Here is a 26,674-nt window from a genome sequence, read left to right as displayed (position 1 = left end):
GGCGAGCACTGAGGACCAGGGGAGACTGGGGCCCGGGAGGAATGGCCTGGGCTGGCAGGGGACAGAGAGGGGCTGGCGGGGAGGGGCACTTTGGGAACGAGAGACTTGCCCTCATCTCATCTGCAAACGTCTCTGCTCAAGTCCTGCGTCTATTCTTGGGGCTCTAGGACAGAGCAGAGCTGACCACCATCCTTGGGGGCCGTAGTCCAACCCCAGACCAGCCAAGGGTTCAGGCGGGAGAAGTCAGTCTGCTTCTGGGGATGGGAAGAGGGACAGGTCATCCCGTGTGCTGGGAACAGTATCTCCTGGAGCCCTGTGGGTGTGCCCGCAGAGGTCGGCGTGCCTAGGGTAGCAGTGGTGGTGTGCGTGTCTGCCCACCTCTGTGCCCGTGAGTGGTGCCGCTTGGGCACAGGGACTGTGTCAGCCTCACCGCTTGGTCACATGCCAGCTGAAGCCTGCCAGGGCACAGATGCCCTGTGTTCTTTGCTGAGTGGAGGACTGCATGGAGACCAGGGGACAGCAGAGCCCTGCGCAGCCTGCTTCCCAAGCCCGGGCCGTGACCGCCATCCGAGCAGGAGCCGGCTCTTGAGTGGCTCCCTGGGCTGGTGGCTATAATTAGCAGCTGTCCCTAAGTAGGTTAGGAAGGAAGGCTCGTGTGACCTGGCATGATTTCCCAGTGCGCAGCACAGGAGGGCGGGAGGCCAGGCCTGTACCCAGTTTGACACCAGCAGTCAACTTAGAAAGAGCGTGTGGGGGCAGGGGTCCCTAGACCCCGCTGGGCGACTGTCAGCCCGTGGGGGTGTTCAGCGTGTGTGCCTGAGGGCTGCTCAAGGAAACGGGCTCGAAGGAGGCACCCGTGCTGGAGGTGGGGTGCAGCGCCTGGCTCTCCTAGTGGGGCTCAGAGCTCTGGGACAGAGCATGGCCAGCCCAGGTCTCTGCAGTCTCCTGCCTGGGGAGACAGACTTCTCAGACCTGAACATGGCCACGAACAGTACCACCAGTGTGGCCAGCACATGGTGACCCACAGGAGCACTGTGAGGAGAGCGAGTGCCTGTCCAGCCTCCCCTCCTGCCTACAGGTCCCTCTTTTTTTTATTTATTTATTTATTTATTTATTTATTCATTCATTCATTCATTAATTCATTCATTTTTTGTGGTACCAAGGATGGAACCCAGGGGCATTCTACCTCTGAGCTACACCCCCAACCCTATTTTTTACTCTTTATTTTGAAACAAGGTCTCACTAGGTTGCAGGGGCCTCACTAAATAGCTGAGGCTGGTCCTCCTGTCTCAGCCTCCCAAGTACTGGGATTCCAAGCGTGCACCACCACGCCCGGCCCAGGTCCCTCTTACCGCTGCGCCTGTCCCCAGCCCCATGCCTCCCTCCAGGACTGCCTCAGCACCGTCAAGGCTGGAAGAATTGACCTGCGAGGCGTGGGGGGGGGCAGGGGGCGCTGTCACCAGGCAACCCAGCCCTGCTTCAGGGGAACCAGGATCAGTCATAGAAAGCTGAGATCATTAGAACAGAGTTGGAAAACCTGGAAACTCCAAAGTAGACATTTGCACAAATACACACAGCGCCCGGCGGGGGAGGATGATTTCCTTTGGAACAGGCGTGTGTACCTCCTATGAGCACCCAGTGGGCCTCCATCCGGATCCAACCCAAGAGAACAGGAGAGAAGACAGGCAGGGCCTTGGCCTTGGGCTGAGCCACGGTCCCTGCTCAGGGGTCCAGCTACTTCTGGACTGCGGGTAATGGCAACTAGAGACCCGTGGGCGAAGGGAGAAATAAGCAGAGAAAGGAACTCCCAGGGATTTCAGAATGACGGCGCTCTGCACCTGCGGAAAGGGAGAGGCGTTGCAGGAAGACGCAGGCGTTCGGCCCGGCGCCCCCTCCTGTCTGCCCTCCTGTCTGCCGCCCTGCGCGGAGGCTTGCTGGTGCTCTTGTCTCTGCCGCTTGTGGAACAAGTGAACACAGGCTTTTCAGACCAGTGAGGGACTGAGGGGGTGGACGCACCTGGGACCCCAGAGCCCTTCCCCCGGCCGGTGACCCCCCTGGTCCTCGGTGTCCTGGTTCTTAGATGGAGTGGGCAGCCGTTCCTGTGGAGCGTGATGTGGACCAGCCGAGGGGGGCGTCAGAGCAAGACTGCGGGGTCTGCATCCCGCTCTGGGGTCGGGAGCAGCTGGGGTCACGAGGTCAGGCGTCCAGTGTTGGTTGGATGAAGGCATGAATGAATGCGGCTGCCAGTGGCTTAAAGCACCTAAGACAGGGTCTTAAAATGCCTCTGGGCCGAGGCAGGGTGCAGCGGGACCAGCAGCCAGGGCAGGAGATGCTGGGACCACCGGAGAGAGGAAGGAGAGGGCACGGCACACGCATTACAAATGGTGTCTCCGGCAGCCTCCAGGCTCAAGGACTAGAATTCACGGGACATCCGGTTTCTGCAGCCTGGGTAGATGGGGCCGGCAGGTGGGGCAATCGCTGCGGGATGGGGCCGTGCACCGAGCAGGTAGAGCGTAGACCTGCTGGTACTCACATGAGCTAGAAGCCGGCCAGCCCGCGGGGCAGGCGACATCGGAGGTCCAAAAGAGCAGAGGAACCGGAGCCAGACCCCTACCTGGAGGAACGGTGGTACTGAGAGCTGGCCTCGGCGGAGGCACCGGTGCTGGCGGGGTGCAGCAGCTGGGGAGGCTGGGCTGGTTGGCTTCTGCTCGATTTCATGGGTGGAGCTGGGGGAAGTGTTGGCCTGCACAGGTCAATGTCAAAGAGATGCAGAGATCACTGGGAATGTCTCAGCCATGAAGTGTGGCCAAGGACCTGGGAGGGACACCTTGCTTCCCTCCCCATGCTACTGCTGGGCTGGGCAGGTGGACAGGCCCAGGGCTCACCTGTTCTCTGCCATCCATGCGTTCTGGGGATGGTCATCCCCATTTTATAGATGAGCAGACAGAGGCTCTGATGTCACGTGTCCACCCGGTGCACTGCGGGTATCAACATGGGCCAGTCCTCTGCAGCCTGGTCCTTCCTGGTTCCTACTGGCCACCTGCCCAGGGAAACCCAGGCATGAGGCATGGCCGGGACACTGCCTGACACAAGGTGCAGCCGCAGGGGATGCTGGGACGGAGGCCACAAACCAGGGCTGGCAGCTCATAAAGTTTTATTGGAACCCAGCCCTGTCATTTGTTGACATAGTACCCCGTGGCTGCTTTTCAGACATGGTGGCAAAGGCGGGCTGCTGCCACAGAGGCGCGTGGCCTGGAAAACGCCAAGTGTTTGCTCTCTGACCTTTAAAAGAAAGCGTCTATGGACTGCTGCTCCAGACTGTGAGGCCCAAGAGCCCCTCAGAGCGAGCGCCCTCCTTTCTTGGAGCCTCCCCCACCTTGCCCACCTGGGTCCGTCTCCAGGTCTCCTCCAGCCAGGCCACACTGCAGCTCTGGCTCTGAGCCCTGGAGAGAGCTTAGCTCCCCTCCCCACCCCTGAGCACCGCAGAGGGGCTTTGGTTGCCTCGCTGGGTGCTCACGGTTCCCCTAGGACCGAGCCCCAATCTGCAGATGAGGAAACTGAGGTTTTGCTGATGACATCGGATCTGAGAGGTCGCAGGGCTGCCTCTCGTGTGGGTCCAGTCAGGCCTCATAGCCTCTGGTTCTGGCTCCCACAGGCCCATTGGCTGGAGCAGAGCAGGCTGGGTGATGAGGGGGCGGGGCCACAGCGACTTCCTGGGAGGGGCAGCCCTGGCCTGGGGGGCAGCGTCGGCCATGAAGAGCAAGTTACCTGCTGGCCTTTGTTTCCTAGCCTCGCGGTGCCCCAGGGCCAGGGTTTCATTATCACAGAAGTCAAGTGATCCCAGCCCCTGAGTGACTGAGTCTTGCCACTTGAGTTTATGCTTTATGTTATTATCCCAGCCAGATACTTATTAACAAATATCAAGGCTGATCTTGAAATTATAGTGAAACAGACCTGCCGTATTTGTGGTTCAGTCTTGGGATGTGGCATTTCCTTTGTAAGTTAAAAAAGGAATTTAATAGACTATTTATTAGCGTTGGATTTACAGAAAGTAGAAAGACTTCCCATGCCCCCCGGGCCATCAGCACTGGCCTCGGGGCAGGCCCTGGGTTTCCAACTGATGAGCCGACGTGGCTGGGCTGTAGACTCAAGTCCACGGCTCCAGAGCTCCGCAGGGGCAGGTCCCGTGAGTTGGCGCAGACGTGTAATGACATGTGTCCACCCATACGGCATGGCTGCCCCAGATCCTTTGGGCTCCCTGTTCATCCTTCCTCCCTGCTCCTGGTAGCTACCTATCTTTTCCCGTCTCCACAGCTGTGTCTTCTCCAGCGTGTTGTTGGGATCACAGGGGACCCGGCCTTTGCAGACTGGCTCCTTCCACCGAGGGACATGCTTCAAGGCCCCTCCATATCCATTCCTGCCTAGTAACATTCCTGCCTAATAACATTGCACCATGTAGGTGTTCCATGGTGCTTACCCCTGTGCCCACTGAGGGCATCCTCTGAGCCTTCCGTGAGCGTGTGATCCCTGCATGGTGGCCTGAGCCGCATCTCCTCGGCCTTCTTCCCAAGGCCTCGGATGACTGGTGACAGGTGAATGATCGTCCAGCCTGGAAGAGTCTTGGACAGGTGAACTCCATGTAGAGTCAAAGAAAGAGGTGACCTGTCCACCTGGAGGTGGCCAGAAGATGCCCCAGAGACAGGGGCACAGGAGGAGACCTGGAGGAGGGTGTAGAGAGACAGAGGGCCTGCCTGAGGAAGCAGCAGCCTGTGCAAAGGCCCAGAGGCTCCAAAGAGCAAGTGCCTCTGAATGATGGACAGACTCGGGGGCCTGTGCCAAGAGGCTGGGGTCCAGGAAACCGGAGCTGTCGGGAGGGGGCTTTGCGATGCATTTAGCCGCACAGCAGAGATCAGCCTGCCACCAAGTGGAGTGGAGGTGGACGCCGCTGACCAACCTAGGCACATGGCTGTGCTGGGAGACGGCGGTGTTTCAAAGCCACCCTTGTCGCCAACCTCCTGGGGGGAAAATTATGGCCTGGTCCCCAACCACCAGGACAAGCTTGCTGGGAGAAGCAGCCTTTAATTACGATGGCAGGAAGTGTTTCAGAATCACTGAAGACGCCGGGCCTGGTGGCGCATGCTCGTAATCCCAGTATTTAGGAGGCTGAGATAGGAGGATCACAGGTTTGAAGGTTCACGGCCAGTGTCAGAAACTTATAGGCCCTCTGTAACTGAGCAATACCCTATTTCAAAATAAAAAATAAAATAGGGCTGCAGGTAGAGCTCAGAGGTAAAAGGCCCCTGAGTTCAATCCCCAGTGCTGCAAAAAAAAAAAAAAAAAAAAAGAATCCCTGAAGACATTCTAATGTAAATTAGAATTTACATTCTAAGTAAATTCCCGTGTCCCCTCACTCTGGTGCTGGGCTCTGTGTGTGCTGCAGGCCCCGCCGTGCAGGTGCGCCCAGCATACAGGAGGCTCATTTGGGCTAGCCTGTGCAAGCTTAGCTTCTCTTGGCCTCAGTTTGCACACCTGTGAGATGGGCAGCCACACAGGTCTCCTTGGATGTGAGTGTGTGGCGGGAGGGAAAGCTGCCTCAGAAAGGGGTGATGCGCAGGGCGCAGGGGACATGCTGGCGGCACTTCGGAAGCAGCGGGAGGCTCCTTCCCACCTGCTTCCTGGTGCAGGGAGCCTGGGAGCCTGGGCAGGGCCGGGTGGGGGATGGGCACCATCAGGCCCTGGGCTGCTGGGGGGGGGGGCGGAGAGGGAGCAGCCCTTGGGAGGCGCCTGTGCACTGGCAGCTGTGTTCAGGGCTCATTTCTGATGTGGAAAGGTGGTTTCTGTCCGCAATGGTGCACTCTCTCTCTGACCTTCAGGACCACGTTGTTCAAGCCCGTTCCTGGCTAGTGGGGCTGCTCTTGAGCTGGTTGGCTGGGTGAGCCACAGCTGGCCCTGCACCTCAGGGCCTCACCCCACTCCCTGCAAGCAGCTCCCCACTCCCACAGGCCTCCTGTCCAGGGATGGTCCAGTCCATCCGGGCCGGCCAGGCAGAGCAGCTCGGACATTGCCCCGTCGCCCGCCTGCTGCTGTGTGCACTGGTGACCGCCTGGCTCAGCCTCAGTTTACCCAGCGGCAGCACCAGTGCTCTGCCTGCTGGCTGAGGGGCAACGACCCCTACTGGACACACAACTGCAGGGGCTGCTGGAGCAGGACAGGACAGGCAAGGCTTGCGGGGTTCGCCTCTCTGGGCCCTCTCTGGAGGCCAAAGGGCCCACACCCCAGATCCACAATGATTCAGCAAACTGTGATCCTGGGGGCCACCTCTGCAGTAAGATGCCGGCTGGAGGATCTGAGAGGTACCCCCTCCAGGCGCAGTGTCTACTTCCCAGCACCAGAGGGCAGCACCACTGCCCGGACTCACAGCCAGGGGCCCCAGGCTCCAGCTGCTCCGGGTGGGTGGAGCTGAGCCTCCCAGCAAAAGATGCTCTTAAAATAGCTTCCCTCCCAAACCAAGTGTGTTTCCAGTAACCTGGTGATGTCAGGCCATGTGCTCCTGGAGATAACAGTGGCCATTGTTTATTGAGCACTTACTGTTTGCTGGACTGGTTGCTACGCAAACATTTCTGCTCAGAGTTCTGGCAACCTCCTCCCTCCCCCCTGGGGCCAAGTGATCAAGCAGAGGGTGGGTGGGTGATGGACAGGACGGATGGGCAGAGAGAAGACCAGGGTGCTAGGGATTCAGCTGAGGTCCTGCCGCTGGGAAATGGAGCTGGGGATGCCTCAGGAATCTGAGACTGACCTGTCACCCCTCCTGGACCGGAGCCAGACTCCAGTCATATAAAACATGCCTTGTCTGGTCGTGGGGATACTGCCCATTGTCCTGTGTGTCCTTGACCACTGAGAACACAAGAGTTTCACAGAACTGCCCCCACCCTCCCGCTAGCTCTGGCTGAGCTCAGTTGGGGCCGGTGTGACTCACTAGGACGTCACCCTCCAGGCGCCCCGGCCCCTGCACAGCCCCGAGCCGGCGCCCGTCTAAAGTTTCCAGCCTTAATTCCAGGCCTGTTCTGCAGTGAGCATCTTAGATCCAAGCCCAGGGAGCGCTGGCCCTCTGAGCCTCCATCGGCTGTACAAAATAACAGATGTGCTGGCCTTTCTGTCCACACAGCCCAGAGGAGAGGGGCTGTGTGGACCCTTGACCTCACAGAGGGAAAGGTCAGCCTCCCTGGGCGGCTTTGGGTGGGGTTGGGGCTGCAGCTGAGGCTCCCGGGGACCCTGGCGGGACTCGGATCCACAGACTTCACCACTTAGTTTCCCGAACTCCTGAACGCCAGGCAGGCGTGGACACCTGGCCTGCAAGTTAACGCTCATGACACTTCCTGCACCTGCTTCTCCAGGTGAACACTTTATCCCATCCCCAGGCAGCTGATACCCACTACCCTGTGCCGTCCAGAATCACCATTTGGGGAGACCTGCCATCCCCAGACAGGCCCGACTCCCTCCTCCGGGCTGCCCCCGCCAACCTGCCATCTGAGGGCAGAGGGGAAATAAGTCCTGCCTGTCCTAGATCAGTGGCTGCTGGCTCCTGGGCCACCGGGGGCCACGGAGCAGGCCGGACGCTGGGCAGGGAGTGTCCCCTCTATCCAAGGTGGCTCCTAGAGCAAGCATGGGGGACCCCGGCCTGGAACTCCACAGTGCTGGCGTAGCAACTGCGTAGGCTCGTGCGCATGGGTCTCTGTGTGTGCGAGCACCCCAAGTTCTCAAGCATGGCGGGCGTGTTCTGGCCAGCACCACGCCCCTCGGCTCACCTGTGGGCTCACCTGCAGCCGGGCGGCAGTTGCCCTACACCTGTAGGCCCCACGGGGATCCGGCCTGATGAAATGCAAGCCCACTCAGCTCAGAGAGGGAGGGCACTCGCCCTCACCACACACTGGGGCAGGATCAGGGCCCCAGCTCCCTCCTCTTGGGGCTGGGTCCCGGCGGGGCCTGAAGCTGGGCAGAGCCAGCATTACGAATGGCACTGGGTTTCTCCCTGGAGGACCAGCCGCCCGTGGTGATCAGTGAGCTGCAGGGGCCTCGGCCCTGCGGCCTAGGGGACTGACACCGTGCGTATGTTCTGTCTGAGTGACCACAAGCTGAGTGGCTTAAAACAACCTCGGCCACAATCTTCCAGTTCTGAGGCCGGGGGCTGCCACCCCAGGAAGTCAGGTGTGGGCAGAAGCCTGGCCTGGCTATTGCGGCTACCCTGCTGGAGGGGTTGCCATGTTTCTGACGCTTTCTGGGATGGCCCGTTCTGTCTTGAGGGCCAGAGACTCTGAACCTCTCTGGCCTCTGTTCTCTGATGCCCAAGGGCTGCGGTGAGTAATGGTGAGTAATTAGCATACTCCCCATCTCCAAGCCCTCTGTCATCATGCCTGCAAAGTCTCTTTTGCCCACTCGGCGGCCTAGGCGTGGGCTCTGGAGATCAGAACCTGGGTTTGGGGGTGTTATTCTGTCCTCTTGGCCTCTGGCCGCCGAACCCCTGCCCCGCCTCTGAGCCCCCAGCTTCTGGGACCCTCCAGCCGCTGGGCCCATGTCCTCTTACAGATGCACTGACTTACTGAGCATCAGTTGAGCACACCCTTTCTTGGGAGGCTGCTGCTGCCCCCACTTCACCTTCCATGGCTCCCACGTGTCCTTCGGCCCTTGTGTGGCTGTGCTGTGTCTGGAAGCCCTCAGCTCTCCCTGGCACTTTGGACCCATGCATCTCCCCAAGAGAGCATCCCTGGTACCGCTCTGTCACCTGGGGGCCACTGCCGCCTCTCAGGGCCTGTGAGGGGCAGGCCTGGCTCTGCAGGCATCCCAGGGCGCTGTGGACGAGCAGGGCAGGTCCTGCATCCCATCCCAGGTACCCACTATGAGTCCCTGCTGTCCTCGTCCCGGTCTGTCCACCCGTGATTCCACACCTTCATAAACATCCTGGGCTGTGGCTGACTTTGAGGAGGAGCAGCAATGTTTGGACCAGTACCCCAGGGCCCAGTAGCCCAGGGCACGGGGGAAGCAGGGTGTGCTCCCTGAGGACTGGGCCACGGCTCCGGCAGAAGAGAAGACCAGACCCAGGCTACTGAAGGGCCACTGGGCTCTCTGGGGGCAGGAAGCCTTGCCTCTGAGACCCTGGAGGGCCAGGCTGTGCCAGGCGGACGCAGCAGGGGCTGGGTTGCCCTGCCAGAGGGGTGGCGACAGCCTGGCCCTAGGTGAGGGCAGGGCTGCTCTCGGGTGGAGCTGATGCAGGCAGAAGCCCTCACGTTTCACAGGCCCTGACACCCACGGGCCCGGGCAAAAGCCAGGACTAGGCCATCTCCTGACCCAACATCACCCTTCGGAGTAGTGCAGCTGGGGCCTGGGGCTTCACCCCCGTGCCCGACCCTCGCCCTAATGTGATCTCTTTCTTCCCCCAGTGTCGCAGCCCCAGGCCGCCCACAGCCCCCTGGAGAAGCCCCCCAGCACGGCGATCCTGTGCGACACCTGTGGAAATGTGTGCAAGGGAGAGGTGCTGCGCGTGCAAAACAAGTACTTCCACATCAAGTGCTTTGTCTGCAAAGGTGAGCCAGCCCAGGTGCCCGAGCCCAGCCGTGCGCCTCTGGACCCTGGAGCGTCCCTGGGAAGCACACTGGGGTCAGGGCTCCGGGAGTCCAGAGTCTCCACGCGGCAGCGTGGTCTTCTGAACGTCACTGGCGGGGCATCTGAGGGTGGGAGGGCTGGACACGAGTCTCCAGGTCCCCGGGGGGTGTCCTCCCATGACTCTGCCCAGCATCAGAGACCCATGATCCTGTGAGCAGAGCAGAGTGGCCTCTGGGCACGGCAGCGGAGAGGGGAAATGGTCATCAGTGCTGACACAAACTCACAATGCTGGGTCCCTGGGCCCCAGCCGGCCAGGCACTGGCGTCCACCCACAGGCGCCACGCGAGGCTCACTTCAATTTTTCTCTGGTTGTAAAAATAATATAAATAACACACTAAACCCAAATAATTCCAAAAATATGAGATGAAAGTAAAACAAAACACACACGAAGCCCCCAGACTGCCCGTGCTCCGGCCCCCTTCCTGCCTGTGTTCCCTGCATGCAAATGGGACTAAAAGCACCCGCGTTTGGTTGCCTATAAATACTACAAACACGTGAGAAGTGGCACCTGGGGAGGGCCAGGCAAGTCATGCCACCGGAGGGCACCCGAGCCCCAAGAGCGGGTTGCAGGCTCTCTGCGGGCCTGTCCGCAGCGTTGGTGCCCTCAGGAGGCGCTCCCCCAGGTCCCAAGTCCTTCTAGGCCACCGGGGGCTTGCCCCGCCCTCTTAGGGATTAGTGATGGACCTTAGGAGCCATGAAGGGCAAAACTAGGAAATGTGTCCGCAGTAGGTGATGGGCGGTGGGTTGTCTCAGACGCAGCCTGGCCTGCGATGACTTCAAGCTGCCCCCACGAAGGGTCCCAGGAGGCCCCCTGGGCGCAGGGCTGGCGAGGGCGCAGGGTGGAGGGTGGAGGAGGCCTGCGCTGTCGCTCTGACAGTTCGCCGTCTGGTGAGGGAGAGCAACACACCAGGCATGGTGTGCAACACAGCTTCACAGGTTTCTACGGTAGAAACCAAGTGTGGGGGGAGCTGGGGCCACTGCAAAGATTTAGAAGCCTCTGGAAAGAACCCCACAGAGGAGGTGGCATTGGGCTGTCACCTGGGAAGATAGCGGGAACCCACATGCCCTGAGCAAGGCCTGTGTAGCAGAAGAGATGCCGCCATGCTCAAGCCGGCAAGGACGCTGCGCTGCCATCTGAGGCCAGCTGTGATCTGGGCCTTTCTCTGGCCCCGGCCCAGGTCTCCCAGTGGTTTAGAGAAAAGTGAATGGCAGGAGAAACCACGCCCACCAGAGGGAAGCCCCACCCAAGGAGCCCCACCCACCCATAGGACCACACCAACCAGAGGGGGCCACACCCACCCACAGGGCCCCGCCCACCCACAGGCACCACCCCAACTAGAGGGGCCACGCCCACCCACAGGGCCCTGCCCACCCAAAGGGCCCTGACCTAACCAGAGGGAGATCATGCCCACCCATAGGACTCCACCCCACCCACAGGGAGCCCCGCCCACCCACAGGGCCCTGCCCTGACCAGCCCACTCACAGGGCTCCACCCAGCCAGAGGGGACCACGCCCACCCCTAAGATCCCCACCCTCAGGGAGCCCCGCCCACCCACAGGGCTCTGCCCCTCCGAGGCATGGCCCCAAGGGTCCGCTGTTGAGAGCCAGGTCCCTGAAGAAGCAGGCTTAGACTCTTGTCCCAAAAGGGACACTCCAGAAATGCCCTGGCCCTGGGAATGTAGGGACCGTTATCAACCCAGCCTATTTTCCAGCTCTGAAACCTTAGGAGACTCAGGACAGGAGTGCCCCATTCCCCTGGAGGCTGACCTGAGCCCGCTCCTTGGGCTCTAGCCATGGGTGGGCGATGTCAGGGGCAACACGAGGTCAGTATCCTGGGCTCAGAGGTCCCTGCACACCCAACAACTGGACATGTCCTGTGAATTTCCCCAGCGCCTGTCCTCCCCGGCTCCTGCCACCGCCGACCCCACAAAGGCAGCTGGGGGCCAGGCTTTACTGATGGGGACACCACAAAGTGGTTTGGGGGCTGTTTGAAAGAACAGGTGGGCAGCTGGCCCGCAGCACACCTAGAGGTCTGTTTCCTGGCACGGCGGCGCAGGGGTGAGTGTGCAGAACCGATCTTGGCGTCACCTGCACAGCACCTAGCCGCCTGTCCCCCGACTGTCCCGCAACCTCGGGATCCAGGAGGAAGGGAGGGTCAGCTCGAGGGAGCTTTCCTGAGAAGGGCGGCCTGGGTCCTGGCCACGCCGCCCCCCACCCCGCAGCTGCAGCCAAGCACCTCTTCCTTTTCATTTGTTTTTTTCCTGGGGATTTGTCTGGTTTAATTTTCTCAACTCTCTGTAAAGATACACTTGCTCCATTTCTGAAAAGCACAGTTCATTAGATTGCTTTTTTGAAAAGCTTATTTTCAAAGACAGAGGGAGAGTATGCATCTGATTTAAAAGGATTTTTCTGTAAGCCGGCCTCAGGAATGCCATCAAATTCTGGGACTCATCCCCTGCCGGGTGGTGGTGGCAATAAGTAGCCCCTTCCCGGCCACCTGGTCCCTGTGCCGCTGAGGTTCCCAGCAGGCTTTGCAAGCAGCTGCCTCTGCTCAGCGCCAGGACGGTGTCTTGGGCTGACATCTCACCGGGCTCTTGTGGAAACGCAGCTGAGGAGCAAGGAGGTGACTGAGGAGATCTGGACGCACACAGCATCCCAGCAGCCTGCAAGTGCGGCAGCTGCGGGTGGAGCCCGGAGCCCCGCCCAGGGCCACCAAAGATGCACACTGGGTCTCTGCTTCCCTCCCCCAGCTGTGCCCTCCCCACAACTATCCCCTGGATGTCCACAGTCTCTCCTCTGGGTTGCAGTATGACTGCTGGAGTGCCAGCATCACCTCCTGATCGAGCAGCAGCCAGCCTAGGGAGAGAGAGGGTGAGATGTGGACAGATGGCCTCTCCTTTCCCTAGAGACTCTGTGTGGATTTCCCCAGGGCTCTGGCCAGACTGGGGACACGCGTCCATCCTCCTGGCAAAGGGGAGCAAGCGGGTGAGCCTACCTCCACCCCGGGTGGGCAGGTTGCCAGGGCAGCGACAGCCTCTGGAGGACTCCACACCACTTGTCTAATGTGCCTCAGTTTACCTGGGAAAACCCATGAAAGAACGTGCATTGTTATCCTCTTGTCCAAGGCTGTGCCAGGCTTGGGCTTTGATGCCAGAGATCTTGGTTCAAATCCCACCTCTGCTACCCAGAGTTTGTGTGGCCCTTGGGTACATTTCTTAACCCAGTTTTAACAGCTGTAAAGTGCATTCAACAACTACTTAGTTACGGAGCACCTGCTATGTGTGAGACACTTTGGTGGTGCTTGGGCCAAGTCTGTGAGCACAGGATTCCCTTGCCCCTGTAGAGGTCAGTTTCACAGCAAGGAGAGAGTCTACATCTCGTAGAAGAAGGAGGATGAAATGGGAAGGGGAGGGAGAGGGGCGAGATGAGGCAGGGTCGGCAGAGGTCGGGGGTCACTATTTTAGGGGGTCACTATTTAATGCCGGTGGTCAGGGTGGGCCTGGAGGAGGTGACCTGAGTGGACTGTGGTCCTTCACATATATGTGGGAGAGCATCCCAGCTAGAGGGACTTGCTATTCCAGGTCCCACAGCAGGGCCCTGCAGGTCTGGGGACCACAGGTGGGTGAGCAAGGAAGGGGGCGGAGGAGAGGGGGAGCCTGTGCATACTGCAAGGTCTGGGCCCAGGGAATGCTGGGAAGGGCCTGGTGGGTGGCAGGTTTCCCCGAGTCCTGGTGCTGCACTGAGCCATAGCCGGGCGGGAAGAAGGCTTCCGGCAGCCATGCTGCCCCAAAGCCTGGTTCTGGGTAGTCTGGGTGCCCCTACCTGTGTGCTGCAAACTGGGGGCAGTAAGATAGATGCCAGGCACTTGGCTCATTGGTAGGTCCTTTAAAGAAGCAAAGAAGTACCATGTTCATGGACAATGTGACATCTCCCAGGAAACACAGCAGTCCTCTCGCCCTCTGTGGGTGGCTGGGCCCTCTGTGCTGGGGAGCTGCCGTCCTGACTCACCCTGATCGTGCCCTGGAAACTTGGTGGTAACGAGGTGTGACCTCAAGAGCGCTGCTTTCTGATCCTTTCAGTCCCAGAACCGAATGGCGTTCCGGATTTTGAAAGAGCCAAGGGAATGAACAGGGAGGGTAGGGTGTGCATCCAGGAGGAGCCACGGGCTGTGGGTGTCACTTGATAATGACCGAGGTCACCCCGAGGACATAGCCATCTGGGACTAAAACGAGCCACAGCCATAGCTCCCTGGCAAGGTGCAGACACCTCCGCTCACACTCGTGGGTATGCAGTGTTTGTTCACGAGACACTAGGAGGGGCTTCTCGTGCGTGTGTCCCAAGGCACAGGTGCACATCCTGGGCCTCACGCAGCCTAGACATGGTGAGGCACTCACAGGTGTGGAAGTCACAGCGGAGAGGCCCTGGGTGCCCTGCTCTTCACAGACCTTGTGCCGTGCCCAGGTAGGTGGCCGCAGGCTGCCCAGGCCACGCCCCACCCACAGGCCTGTGTGCTGTGTTGACTGACACCCTCCCCGCTCCCCAGAATACACGGGTATGTGGGACGGAGTATCACATATCAGTATTTTGGTAGGTGGTCTCCCAAACATTTCCTTCTGATTATTCATCCCCCCCTTTTTTGCGGGTCTGGGGATGGAATTCTCAGAGGCATTCTACCTCCGAGCTACACCCCCTGTCTTATTTTTTTATTCTTTATTTTGAAACAGGGTCTCACTGAGTTGCAGAGGCCTCACTAAGTAGCTGAGGCTGGCTGGGAACCGCGGTCCTCCGGTCTCAGCCTCCCGGATGCTGGGATTACGAGTGTGCCCACCGCGCCCAGCTTGACGAGTCTCTTTTGAAGCTCGAATGCCTGCTGTGCACACAGTTCTGTATGCTGATTCGTTCACTTCAAATGACTTGTTTAAGCACTTTTTTGAACAAACAAAGTCCACTTCGATACTGGCTCAGATTCCTTCAAACGCCTGGCCCACAGCACACTGAACCACCCCAGCTCTCCTGCATGGTCAGGCCCTTCCAGCCAGATACCGGGCGATTGGCCTTTTGTACCTTGGCTCTGTGTGTGTGTGTGTGTGTGTGTGTGTGTGTGTGTGTGGTGCTGGAATTGAACCTAGGGGTGTTCTACTCTGAGCTACACTCCCAGCCCCATTTTATTTCTTATTTTGAAACAGAGGCTCACCGGGTTGCTGAGGCTGGCCTTGGACTTGAGATCCTCCTGCCTCAGCCTCCCAAGTATGGGGTTTGTGGGCGTGTCTCGCCACGCCTGGCTCCTCACATTTTCCTTATAGTTGTTTGGGGTTGGTATTGAGGACTTTGAGGCTCAGAGAGCATAAGTAACTTGCCCAAGGCCACACAGCCAAGTCTAAGCTGCCTGGAGCTGAAGTCAGGTATCTGTTCACTGTTGCGTTCTGGCAAGATGACAGCAAGGTTGCCACGGCTGAGGGTCTGCGCACGGCCTGGCTATGTCTTTGGGGTAGAAAGACTGTGGGGCCAAAGGACAGCAGTAGCTCCTAGATCTTAAGAACAGGTGGAACTGACTAGCTCTTCCCTCTGGCCCGTCCCTGCTGACCTGACCCTGCCTCATAAGTGCCTTCAGAGCCGGGCGTGGTAGCACACGCCTGTAATCCCAGTATGTGGAGGCTGAGACCAGAGGATCACAGGTTCGAGGCCAGCCTCAGCAACTCAGTGAGACCCTGCTTCAAATTAAAAAAAAAAATAAAAATAAATAGGGCTGGGAGTGTAGCTCAGAGGTAAAATGCTCCTGGGTTCAGTCCCCAGGACCACAGTAAATAAACAAATCAATAAAGAACCTCATCGGTGCCGAAAGAGCACCGAGCAGCCCGCCGACCTGTTGCCTGTCCTTGCTAAGACAGTATATGGCAAGGTGTAACCGGATAGCTCCGCGCCATCTCGCTGGATTTCTAGAATTACTGGTGAATTGGGGCTTTCTGTTTTTAGCAGGCCGAGCTCGGGCTTGTTGTTCCCTCTCAGTGACCTCTTTCTCCTCCGGGCAGCCAGACCCTGAGCCCCGCCGTGGTCCAGGGAGGGCTGTGGGACCCCTGAGGCAGGTGGAGGCCGCTCCTCCCGAGCGGGCCACGTTCACCTGGTCCCGGCCGTGCTCAGGATTAAGCAGAGGGTCTTCGTTCCCATCCCGGTAACTGGCTTCTGGCCTCCTGGTGGGCCATGGCAGTGTGCTCTGGGCCTGGCAGTCTTCTGTTCTGATGAGCGTGCAGAGGCCCAGAGAGGGCAAGGAACTTGCCCAGGGACACACAGTGAACTGCACGGGCAGAACTAGGGCCAAACCACTGTCAGGGCCCAGCTGCTGAGCTGCAGGTCACACCTGGCCAAGAGGCCTGCCCTGCCTCGGGAGGGGACAGCCACGCTTCAGGGGAGGATGGCTGCACACTGGCAGCACGGCCGGCCTGTTGCCGAGAGCCCTGGCAAGGGTTTGTTCCGTTTTTGTGGTACTGGAGGTTGAGCCCAGAGGCGTTCTACCTCTGAGCTGTACCGCCAGCCCTATTTTATCATTTTATGTTGAAGCAGAACCTCGCTAAGTTGCTGAGGGCCTCTCTAAATTGCTGAGGCTGGCCTTGAACCTCGACCCTCCTGTGTCAGCCTCCCATGTACTGGGGTTACAGGTGTGCACCCTAATACCTGGCTGGCCATGGGTTTTGTGGGTGGATGTCGGGGGTCTTATCTCGATATCAATGTGTAAATGGACAAATAACATTTTGACTCAAGACGCCGGTATCACAACCCACCAGTTCTGCGTCTCTGCAGTCCTCTAAGGGTGACGGAAACTTCGAGGGCCGTGTGGTTTTCCACACCTCGGCGTGAGGGCTGTTGAGCTGCGCCAGCCAGTCAGGACCGGGATGGCCAGGCCGAGGGCTGGGACCAGCCAGGGCTGAGCGTGGACTGCTCCCTCTGCAGTTGTGCATGGCTCCCAAGCGTGCCGGGCCCAGAGAGCAGGTGTGGAGGGCCTCAGGGTTGGAGGGGACCAGCAGGCTGTCCCCCTGGCCAGCACTCCATTACACCCTGACAGATTTCCTAGTCCTTCCCCCTGACTCAACACATTGGCCTTGGAGAGTTGGAGGCAAAATGGCCATAGTCAGAATCTCACGGTCCCCCTCCTGCAAGGGTCTGCCTGCCAGGCTGTGGGGTCAGGGGTTAAGGTGCAAAGGACAAGGAGACCCAGAGGGTAGGGGGCAGGGAGACATGGAAGCTCCTAGTGGATCAGCTGTCCTTCCTGGTCTCCGGGCCTGTGGTCAGTTCTCAGTGTCCATCCACCCCCTGGCATCAGGAGGGCCTCTAGGCACCTCATCTTTGGTGGGGGTGAGGAGCTGGGGCAGCCCAGTGTGAATGAGCGGCCAGGCTCGTCCCTGGGGCAGCCCGTTTCTCATCCCAGATCAGCATCTTTCTCCAGAAATTTTTGCAAGAAAAGTCTACTCCACTCCAGGCAGGGACTGGTCGCCCCAGTATACCAGGGACCACTGGGTATGGGCCAAGGGTGGGGCTTGGGATGTGGGGACACGGAGACAGGTACTCCCCACTGATGGCTGTGGTCACCCCCCAGCCTGCGGCTGCGACCTGGCCGAGGGCGGCTTCTTCGTGCGTCAGGGGGAGTACATCTGCACGCAGGACTACCAGCGGCTCTACGGCACCCGCTGCTTCAGCTGCGACCAGTTCATCGAGGGCGAGGTGGTGTCGGCGCTGGGCAGGACCTACCACCCCGACTGCTTCGTGTGCGCCGTCTGCCGGTGAGTGCCGCCCTCTGGCTCCCAACCGCCTGGCCAGGCTCGGAGAGCGCAGGCAATTCGCCCAGCCCTGCAGCAAAGGCCCTGGGCTGTTCTCTCTCTGCAACATCCCCTCTGTTGTCCTTTTAACTCAGAATCTCCTCCGAGTCCCCTTGACTTCCCCTGCAAGCCCCCTGCTTCCTCTTCTCCTCTCTCCTCTCCCCTCCCCTGCACACACAGGAGCCCCTCGTCCCCTCGCTCAGGACCCAGCATCTCAGTCATGCCCTCCTTGCCCCATGGGCTCCCAGCAGGCCCAAAGCTGCCAATCATCTACACTGGCCGCCTCGGCCTCTGGGGATCCCCCCCACCCCTGCTGGTCTCATGCTAGCCTCACCACCTCTCACACAGCTGCCCAAAGCTCCACCCCGTCGCCCCTGCTTGGCCACCCGCTCCTGCCTCTCTCCTGCATCGCCAGCTCTGCCTCTGAGTCTCCACACTGCAGGTGCCGCCCTGCCCTGCCCAGCCCTGCCCAGCAGGCACGTGGCATCTGCCAGGTCTCTCACATCCCCTGTCCCCAGAGCCGCCAGGCGCTGCTCTCAACCTGGCCCCCAAACTCACCTGCCTGGGATCAAGCGAGGGTCTCCACACTCTGTACCTCCCTTCTGCCGATCCTCCTCCATGCCACAGCGCTCCCATTGCACCAAGAGAACATTTACACCCCGTAGCCTGGCTCAGAGGAGCTTCGGAGTCTGTCCATCTACCCATCCACCCATCCATCTACTCATCCGTGTACCCACCTATCAACCTATCCAACCTCCCATCCATTCATGCACCCATATAACACCCATCGAACACACCCACCCATCCAGTGACCAAACTGTCCACCCACCCACCCATCCATCTATCCATCCACCCACCCATCCATCCACCATCATCCATTCATTCGTCCATCTACCCACCTATCACCTACCCCCCTACCCATCCACCCACCCATCTTATACCCACCTTCCCATCCACCTACCTACCAACTCATCCACCTACCCATCACCCATTTACCCATCCATCCACCATCCTTTCATTTATCCATCCTCCACCCACCCATCTCACACCCACACACCCATCCACTTACCCACCCATTCATCCGTTCATCCACCCTTTACCCATCCATCTGCCCACCCATCCACCTATCCATTCAACCACCCACCCATCATTCATTAATTCACCTATCCACCTACCCATTTAACACCCACCCACACATCCGCCTATCCATTTATCCGTCTGTCCATCATCTATTCATCCCTCCATCCATCCTTCCATCCACTTAGCTAACACCCACCCATCCACCCACCCATCCATCAACTCACTACTCATGCAACCAGTTATCTATCCATCTACCATGCATCCACCCACCCATTTATCCATCTGCTCGTCCACCTAACACCGATCCATCCATCCATCCATTCATCCATCCATCCATCCATCTGCCCACCCGTCCATCACCGTGTGTACTGGACCCAGAGCCCTCACAGGCTCGGCAGCATCCGGTGTGTGACGTGGTGGGAGCACATGCACAGCGCCTCTCCCAGCCCAGGCGCACCCTCCCGGTCTCTACCCACAGCTGGCTGCATCCTGCCCAGCGCTCTCCTGGGTCCCACAGCCATGCCCTGCTCTAGCCCCGCGGCTATGGCTGATTCACGGGGCCCAGGAGGGTGGGGCTGGGTCTGATTCCTCCCTGGCCCCGGGTGCCTGGCACAGGGCAAGTGTGAGTCCCACAGAGAGCTGGATCCTGGCCTGGCGCTGAGGGCGCCCGCTTGGCCTCTGCCTGGCCTGCAGGTGGCCTGCCCCGGCCCTCCCCCTCCTCCCTGTGCGGACCCCAGAGTGTCCCTCCTGGGGGAATGTTCCATTTCTAGAAAACAAAGAGTGGGAAAACAGAGCCGGCTTATTCTCTGCTCTCTTCTGCCTGCCCAGCCACACCCAGTTTTCAGGGGACTTTTCCATGTTTCCAAAGCAGTTGTCTGTGGTTACAGCATGTACCCACGCTGGGAACGGAACCTTTTGTCAGAGGATGGGAGGAGAGGAAGCAGGGATGGCCAGAGCCTCTTGATGAAAGAGCCGCTGTGTTGCTGCAGCACGGCGGGGTCGGGCCTCTCCGGGGTCGTCCCAGCCTTGATTTCTGTGTATGTCACTTAGAGATGAGAGTTGATGTAATCACGATTGGTCTGGACAATCACTTCTGGGTAATCCACTATTTAAAAATAACAGCAGAAAGTACTGGTCATGTCGGCATAACAGGGACTGGACGTGTCCACCCGGCGTAAACAGCTAAAAGACTGGACAAAACGCACGGGTTGCTGTTTTCAGACACAGAAGCACAGGCGGCAGGAGAGTACCTGGACCACCGGCTCTGGCCTGGAGGCTCCCGAAGAGCTGGCATCTGGCATGGGCAGCGTCCAGGCAGAGCAGGTGTCCTCCCGCATCAAGAAAGAGGTGATGGGGTGTGTAGGCAGAGCGAGAATCTAGCAGCCCAGAGGTCTACGCAGCTGCCTTCCGGCCGTGGACCAAATACAGAGATACGTGGACCCAGGGACGAGGGCACGGAGTGGGGCAGATGGCCAGGCTGCTGTGCTCTACATAATCCCCAGGGGGGCATTTAAGGGTCTCTGTGGACACCTAGGACACACAGCAAGGCCCCCGGGCAGGCCTTGTTAATGGGAGTAAGAGCCCTGGAGTGAGGGCCACAGCACACGCACCCTGATGAGAGCCGACGGGTCTCGGACAGCGCCGAGGTGCACGGAAGCAGCTGCCTGCCAGAGCAAGGTGCTCTACCTCCAAGGCGCACCCCAGTCCTATTTTACTTTCAAATGGGGCCTCTTACATTGCCGAGTGTCTCTCTAAGTTGCTGAGGCTGGCCTCAAACCTGTATTCCTTTTGTCCCAGCCTCCCAAGTACTAGGATTATGGGCGTGCATCGCCACGCCAGCCAAGGCCAGCACCCTTTATAGGAGGGTAAGGAAGGGCGGCACCCAGCACCATCAGACAGTGTGCGGCACATGCCGGTCCTAGAAAACGTGACCCAGACCAGGAGAGACACCAGTGGACAGAACAGACCCAGACATGACTGCGGCGGGGAAGTTACCAGGTGACAGCTTTAAAATAGCTCTTTGAAATATAACTAAGAGGATTGTGGAAGGTATAAAGTGCAAGCAATGGGATATTTAGAAGTGGAAAATACAGGGTCTGAAACAGAAAATCCCCTGGGAGGGATCAGCAGTAGATCGGGTATCCCAGAGGAGATCAAGCTGTCTCCCTCCCTGCCTGATTAGCTGTCCATATATCCGTTCATCCATTCGTCCATCCATCCGTCTGTCAGTCAGTCTGTCTGTCTCCCTGTGTGGGTAGGGGAGACCAGAATGTACTTGCAGAAATAATGGGTGGAAGCCGGGCGTGGTGGGCACGCTTGTAATCCCAGTACTCGGGAGGCTGAGACGGGAGGATCGCAGGTTCAAAGCCAGCCTCAGCTACTGAGTGAGGCCCTCCATAACTTAGTGAGACCCTGTTTCAAAATAAAGAATAAAAAAATAGGGCTGGGAGTATAGCTCGGAGGTAGAATGCCCCGGGTTCCCTCCCCAGTGCCCTCCCTGAAAAAAAAAGAAAAGAAATGATGGGTGAAAAATGTACAAGTTTGATGAAAACTACAAACCCAGGTGCCGAGAGTCACAATGAACCCCAAGTGCGCAACAGACCCAAGGAAAACCAGCATGGCCACCATGATCTAGTTGCTCATAACTCATGCTAAAAATAAACCTTAAAGGCAACAGGAGAAATGCACACATACACACACACACTCACACACGCACACGTGCATGCACACGCTCACACACACTCACACGTGCACACACGCACTCACACGCGCATGCTCACACATGCATGCTCACACATGTACACGTGCACAACGCACTCACACATGCATGCTCACACATGCATACACACATGCACACGTGCACACACATGCACACACACACGCACTCACACATGCACACTCACCCATGCACGCTCACACACGCACACTCACACACACACCTGTTGTCTTCAGAGGCACAAAGGGATGACGACAGACTCCCCATCCAAAGCTATGCGTGCTGGAAAACATTAGGGCATCTTTAGAGAGTGAAAGAAAAAGAAATCTAGCAAACGAGCTGAAAAACAACCTTTCAGAAACGGAGGCAAGGTTGAGGAAGGCGCCCAGGCTGCCCTGGGGGTGCTGGAAATGTCCTGGCGGCGGTCGCAGCGAACACACCGGCCCTCGCTGCGCCGTACGCTGCGTAGCACGCGGATGAACCCGCACCGATGCACCGAGACAGCATGGAGGCTCCCTGGACGGGACGCTGGGCGCTGCCACGCTGCCGCCTGTGACGCTTGGAAGTGTGCAGGCTGCCGGGAAGCCAGGTCAGCGACCTCTACCAGGCCAGAGCACAGTGAGGGACAGCTCTGAGGGCTCCGCGCGAAGCCAAGAGCCCAGCCCTGGCGAGGGCCAGCTGCACGGTGCGGAGAGAGCGTCGATGGCCGAGTCCTAAACCGGGCAAGAGTTGGCCTGAGCTGCACAAGAGAATATATGTATGAATGGCCAGCAGATACATAACACTTACCTACAGCATTGGTCATCGGGGCAACACAAATTACAGCCCAGTGGGATGCCAGCTGTATCCAGAAGTTTAAAAATCAGCAGATGGCTGGAGCAAAGGTAGCGGGACTAGGAAGCAGAGGCCCTGGGGAGAGGGAATCGGACAACTGCTGTGCACACAGGCCCAGTCCTCCTCCTCCTCCTCCACTCCCCCTCCTCCCCCTCCTTCCCCTCTCCTCTCCTCCCCTCTTCTTCCTCCTCCCCCACTCCTCCCTCTCCTCCTCCTCTTCCTCTTCCTCCTTCTCTCCTCCTATCTTCCCCCCTCCTCCTTCCCCCTTTTGTGTGCATGTGTGTGTATGTGTGTGTGTGTGTGTGTGTGTGTGTGTGTGTGTGTATGTATTACTGGGGACTGAACCCAGGGGCATTCTACCTCTGAGCTACACCCACAGCCCATTTTATGTTTTATTTTTGAAACAGTCTCACGAGGTTGCTGACAGCCCAGCCTAGTTAAATTGTTGAGGCTGGCCTCTAATATGGCATCCCCTTGTATCAGCCTCCCAAGTACTGAGATTACAGGTGTGTGCCACCAGGCCCAGCCTCGGGGCATGCTTTCCTTTAATCTTCCCTCTCAGAGACCCAGGTAGGAAGATCATGGAACTTTGGAGCCAGACATGTGGTTCTGACAGGTATCAGCTGTGTTTCTTTGGGAAAGTTGACTGCCTTTTCTGAACTTAAATTTTCTCACCTATAAAATGCAGCGGTTACCACACTGGACAGAGGCCTAACGTTACTACACACAGTGTGTGTGAGGCGCTGCTCACAGTACCCGGCACCCGCCACAGCAGGTGCTCAGGGACTGGTCAACACTGCCGTCCTGGCTGGACAGGAGGCCGGTGGTCAAGGCAGCCAAGTGCCCCCAGTGTGTGGAGCTGATGTTGACTGATGAGGACCGCGGAGGACCGGCACGAGGGACAACGGAGGCAGAACTACTTTACAGAAAATGATTATTATTAGAGAAGCAAGACGGCGGAGGGGCTGCGAGGAGAGGGAGCTCTCCGTCCTTCCATCAGCAGGGATTTTATTGAGAGTTGTTTTTTTTTTTTTTTGGTACTGGGGATGGAACCTGGGGGCATTCTACCTCCGAGCTACACCCCCTGCCCTATTCTTTATTCTTTATTTTGAAACAGGGTCTCACTGTGTTGCAAAGGGCCTCACTAAGTAGCTGAGGCTGTCCGCGAACCGCGATCCTCCTGTCTCAGCCTTCCGAATGCTGGGATTACAAGCGTGCGCCACCACGCCCGGCTTTTTATTGAAAGTTTTAACTACAACATCATAATCACAGGAGAGAGCAAAGCAGTCGTGGGTGAGTCGGGAAAACACATCAGGGCAGCCAGGGAAGGAAAGGGTAGAATTCTGGGCAATAAGGAAGCTGCCAGGGTCCCTGCTTCTCAGTCTCCCATGGTCCTTGGGTTTTGTCTGTGTGCAGAAATCTCCATTTGGGTGGGCATTTTGTGCTCCTCCCCAGCCGGACCGAGGTGACCTCCAAGCTGGCCACTAACAAGGCTCCCCACAAGTGTCCTCACCTGGGCTCAAGCGTGATGGCCACCGGAGACGGTGCAACAGGGACCAGGAGCGTGTGGGTGCCGAGCCCCGTGGTGCCGGCTCGGTGTGGTGCTCCAGTGTAGTGCTCCCTCCCGGGCGGCCCCCGTCACGGCGGGTGACGAGCTGTCTTGTTGCAGGCTGCCCTTTCCGCCTGGGGACCGCGTGACCTTCAACGGGAAGGACTGCATGTGTCAGAAGTGCTCCGTGCCCGCGTCGGGGAGCGGCGGTGCGCACCTGCCCCAGGGCCTCCGGAGTAAGTGGGCGCTGGGCGTGTGGAGGGCGGCCTCTGCCATGCTCGGGGATGGGATGGATACCCTGGGGCCCAGCTGCAAGTCCCTGTGTCCGGCATTGGGGGGCAGGCCCAAGAAACATAAGTCCAGGGGTTAGTGCCGCTGGCCCCGGCATCTCTGCTCTTGCGCTCCTGCGTGACCCGCTCTAGCTCCTCCAGGAAGCCGTCCTGCCTCCTTCTGGGCATCCCCCTTCAGCCTCCACACACAGAGGCCTTCGGCCTCCCTACTGGTTCCAGCCATAGGTCACTCCGGGGCTGCAGGGGGCCTGAACTCTGGGCTCCGGTAGACAGAGGACCCCGCCTCGCTGCTTCAGGGTTGCTCTTCATTTCCCTGGGTGAACAGGGCCAGCTGGGCCTGGCAGGCCGCACCGGCACCAGGCGGCGAGCACTTGGTCCCTGGGGGGTTGCCAGGGTGGTCCTCTGTTCAGGCCTTTCTCCTGGCGAGGCCTGGGGAGGACATTTTAATCATTAGCTCACAGTGGCGCTATTGTAATTGAATACAAAATAGTAGTCAGAAGCGCTGAAGCAACATTTTAAAAGGAGAGGATCCCCTTGAACAGTTTGCCCAGGGCTTCCTAGCAGCCAAAGAGAAAAGGGCAGTATGCCAGGCCACAGAACAACTACCTGAACTCATGGGTGTGTGTTTTTTTTTCTTTTTGAGATTTTTTTTTAAACATCCTTAGCAGAAAGGTTCCACCCTTTCCATGTGTAAATTTCTTGTAAAATATCAAATTTCTGTTTTCAAAGGCTCCCCTGGTCTCCCAGATGGTCTAATAATAAAACTTGCCCCCTCTCTCAGTCCATGGTGCGAACCCTGAGCTTAGAACCCTTGCTGTGTCTAGGACCTGCTCTGCATGAGCCGCAGCCCGGGGCCCCGTTGTCCTGTGAAGGGCCCCCTGACTTCTTTCTTCCAGGAGCTTGCCAGAAAGGGTTCTGGGCTCCTCTACAGGGGTGACCTGCCCGAGCCTGGTGCAGATGGGGATGATCCAGCCAGGAGAGGTGGGCGGAGGTTGGGGCTGAGGCTCTAAGTCCCAGGGCAGATGGGCTCACCCTGCGGTGGCCAGAGGCCTTGGGGGAGAGGGGCGGCCTCCGCGGTGACAGCTGAGACACAGGTAGAACTTCAGGAGTAGGTATCATGCCTCATCTGCTGCTGTAACAAAATACCCAAGACTGGGTAGTTTAGACAGAAGAGAAATTCATTTTCAGTCTGGAGGGTAGAAATCCAGGAGAAAAATCTCCCAGCCTGGCATCTGGTGGGGGCTGCACCTTGCTGTGTCCCCGTGAGGTGAAGGCGAAGGGCCAGAGAGCTCCCTCTGACCCTGAACCCGTTATCCCACGCTGGTCCCACTCATGAGTGCCAAGCCCCCACCTCTAACCCCTATCACCTCGGGGGCTGTGTTCAGTATCAAGCCATAGTGCTGGGCAGAGCTGAGACTGGAAGCCTGGGGCATGCCGGGGGCCCTCCAGACCCGTGCGGGTGCGGGGAGGGGCAGGAACAACGGGAGATGAACCAGATACCGGGGTTCCTCCAAAGCCACGGCCAGGAGCAACAGATGGCTGTGTAGTGAGGGAGTCCCGAGGACATCCTAAATGCCAGGAAGACGTGCCTGCAGGTATGGCAGGGAGCTGGCGTGCAGTCCTTCTCCAGGAGAGGCAAGCCAGGTGACTGCCTCGTGGGCTGACCCCTGCAAAGCGGAGGGGCTGGTATCCGGGGAGGGGGTGAGCTAGAATCCAGGGGCCCTGAACCTGTTGCTTAGCAACAGGGAAGCGCTCCAAGCGGTGCTGTGCTGTCTTCCTGGAAAGGGGCACGCTGAGGCCTGTGGTGTCCACATGGCTGAGCTTCCTCCTGGTGTCCTGTGCACGGTCCCTGTTCCTGTCAGGCCACTCCCTGGCTCCCCAGCACTGACCCTTTGCCCTGGTCACAGGGCAGCCTCTCTGAGGCCATCGTGGGGTGGCCTGAGCCCAGCTGCCTGTGGGCCCCCTTAAACCTGTGTGATCTGGAAGCTGGATCCTCTCGGGGCCTTAGGAACGGGCCAGCGGGGTGTGGGCACTGGTCCCGAGGGGCAGTGTGGGGGCGGGGAAGAGGCAGCTGGCACAGGGCAGGGCGGGGAGTAGCCTGCTCTTGGTTTTGCCCCCCACTCTGTAGCCTCACCTCCAGGGCTGCCCAGCCTGGCAGGCGGGTGTGATACGGAGCCAAGATGGAGGGGCTGGGAGAGGCCTGCGCCGAGCTGGAATCCAGCCCAGGACGGGGTGCAGGGGCCTCTGCTCTCCAGAGGTGGGCCTCTGGCCCCCAGGCTGTGGCAAAACTTCACAGCTCGGCAGGCCGAGTGCAGGGCCTGGAGCCCAGCCCCATCTGCTGCCCAGTGGCCTGGGAAGTGGGGCACATTCCTCCTGGGAAGTCAAATAGGGTACAGGCCCCAGAGGCCTGCTGCCCACTCCTCCCCAGGCCCCGCGTGCCCCATAGCGGCCTGGTGAGGACCGGGTGTGGCAGGCTGGACTCGAGTATCCCGTCTCTCCAGGGCTGCCCGGCGCCTCTCTCTCAGCATAGCTCCTACCAGGGTTCAGCCCAGGTCTTTCTCTGCTTCTTGGTGGTTGCTGAATCTCAGAGGCGTCAGCCTCCCTGTTTGCAAAGGTCAGTTCAAGGAAGCAGCCCCTCCCATGGCTGCGGATGGCGGGTCCAGTCCAGGGCACAGTCAGGTGGACAGCCAGTGTCGGATGGCCCTGCAGGCCAGTGACGCCCTCACAGCACCCTGCTGCT

The 26,674-nt window shown here is 58.9% G+C and overlaps 1 protein-coding gene across 1 annotated transcript in view; it reads left to right on the top strand.

The window, feature by feature from the left end:
- Window positions 1-8,011: 8,011 nt before the first annotated feature.
- Window positions 8,012-26,674, top strand: part of ABLIM2 (actin binding LIM protein family member 2) — a gene marked incomplete at both ends in the record, with an annotated part of 96,784 nt that continues 78,121 nt past the window's right edge. Inside the window, 6 exons of the mRNA XM_080697287.1 lie at window positions 8,012-8,057; window positions 8,631-8,764; window positions 8,834-8,918; window positions 9,435-9,578; window positions 17,246-17,429; window positions 23,765-23,880. Of these exons, the coding sequence (XP_080553413.1) occupies window positions 8,012-8,057; window positions 8,631-8,764; window positions 8,834-8,918; window positions 9,435-9,578; window positions 17,246-17,429; window positions 23,765-23,880 (709 nt within the window). The remainder of the gene's footprint in view (window positions 8,058-8,630; window positions 8,765-8,833; window positions 8,919-9,434; window positions 9,579-17,245; window positions 17,430-23,764; window positions 23,881-26,674) is intronic.

The sequence above is a fragment of the Muscardinus avellanarius genome (assembly GCF_963383645.1).
Source record: "Muscardinus avellanarius genome assembly, chromosome: 6".
Taxonomy (NCBI): domain Eukaryota; kingdom Metazoa; phylum Chordata; class Mammalia; order Rodentia; family Gliridae; genus Muscardinus; species Muscardinus avellanarius.
This window is presented reverse-complemented; position numbering and strand designations above follow the sequence as displayed.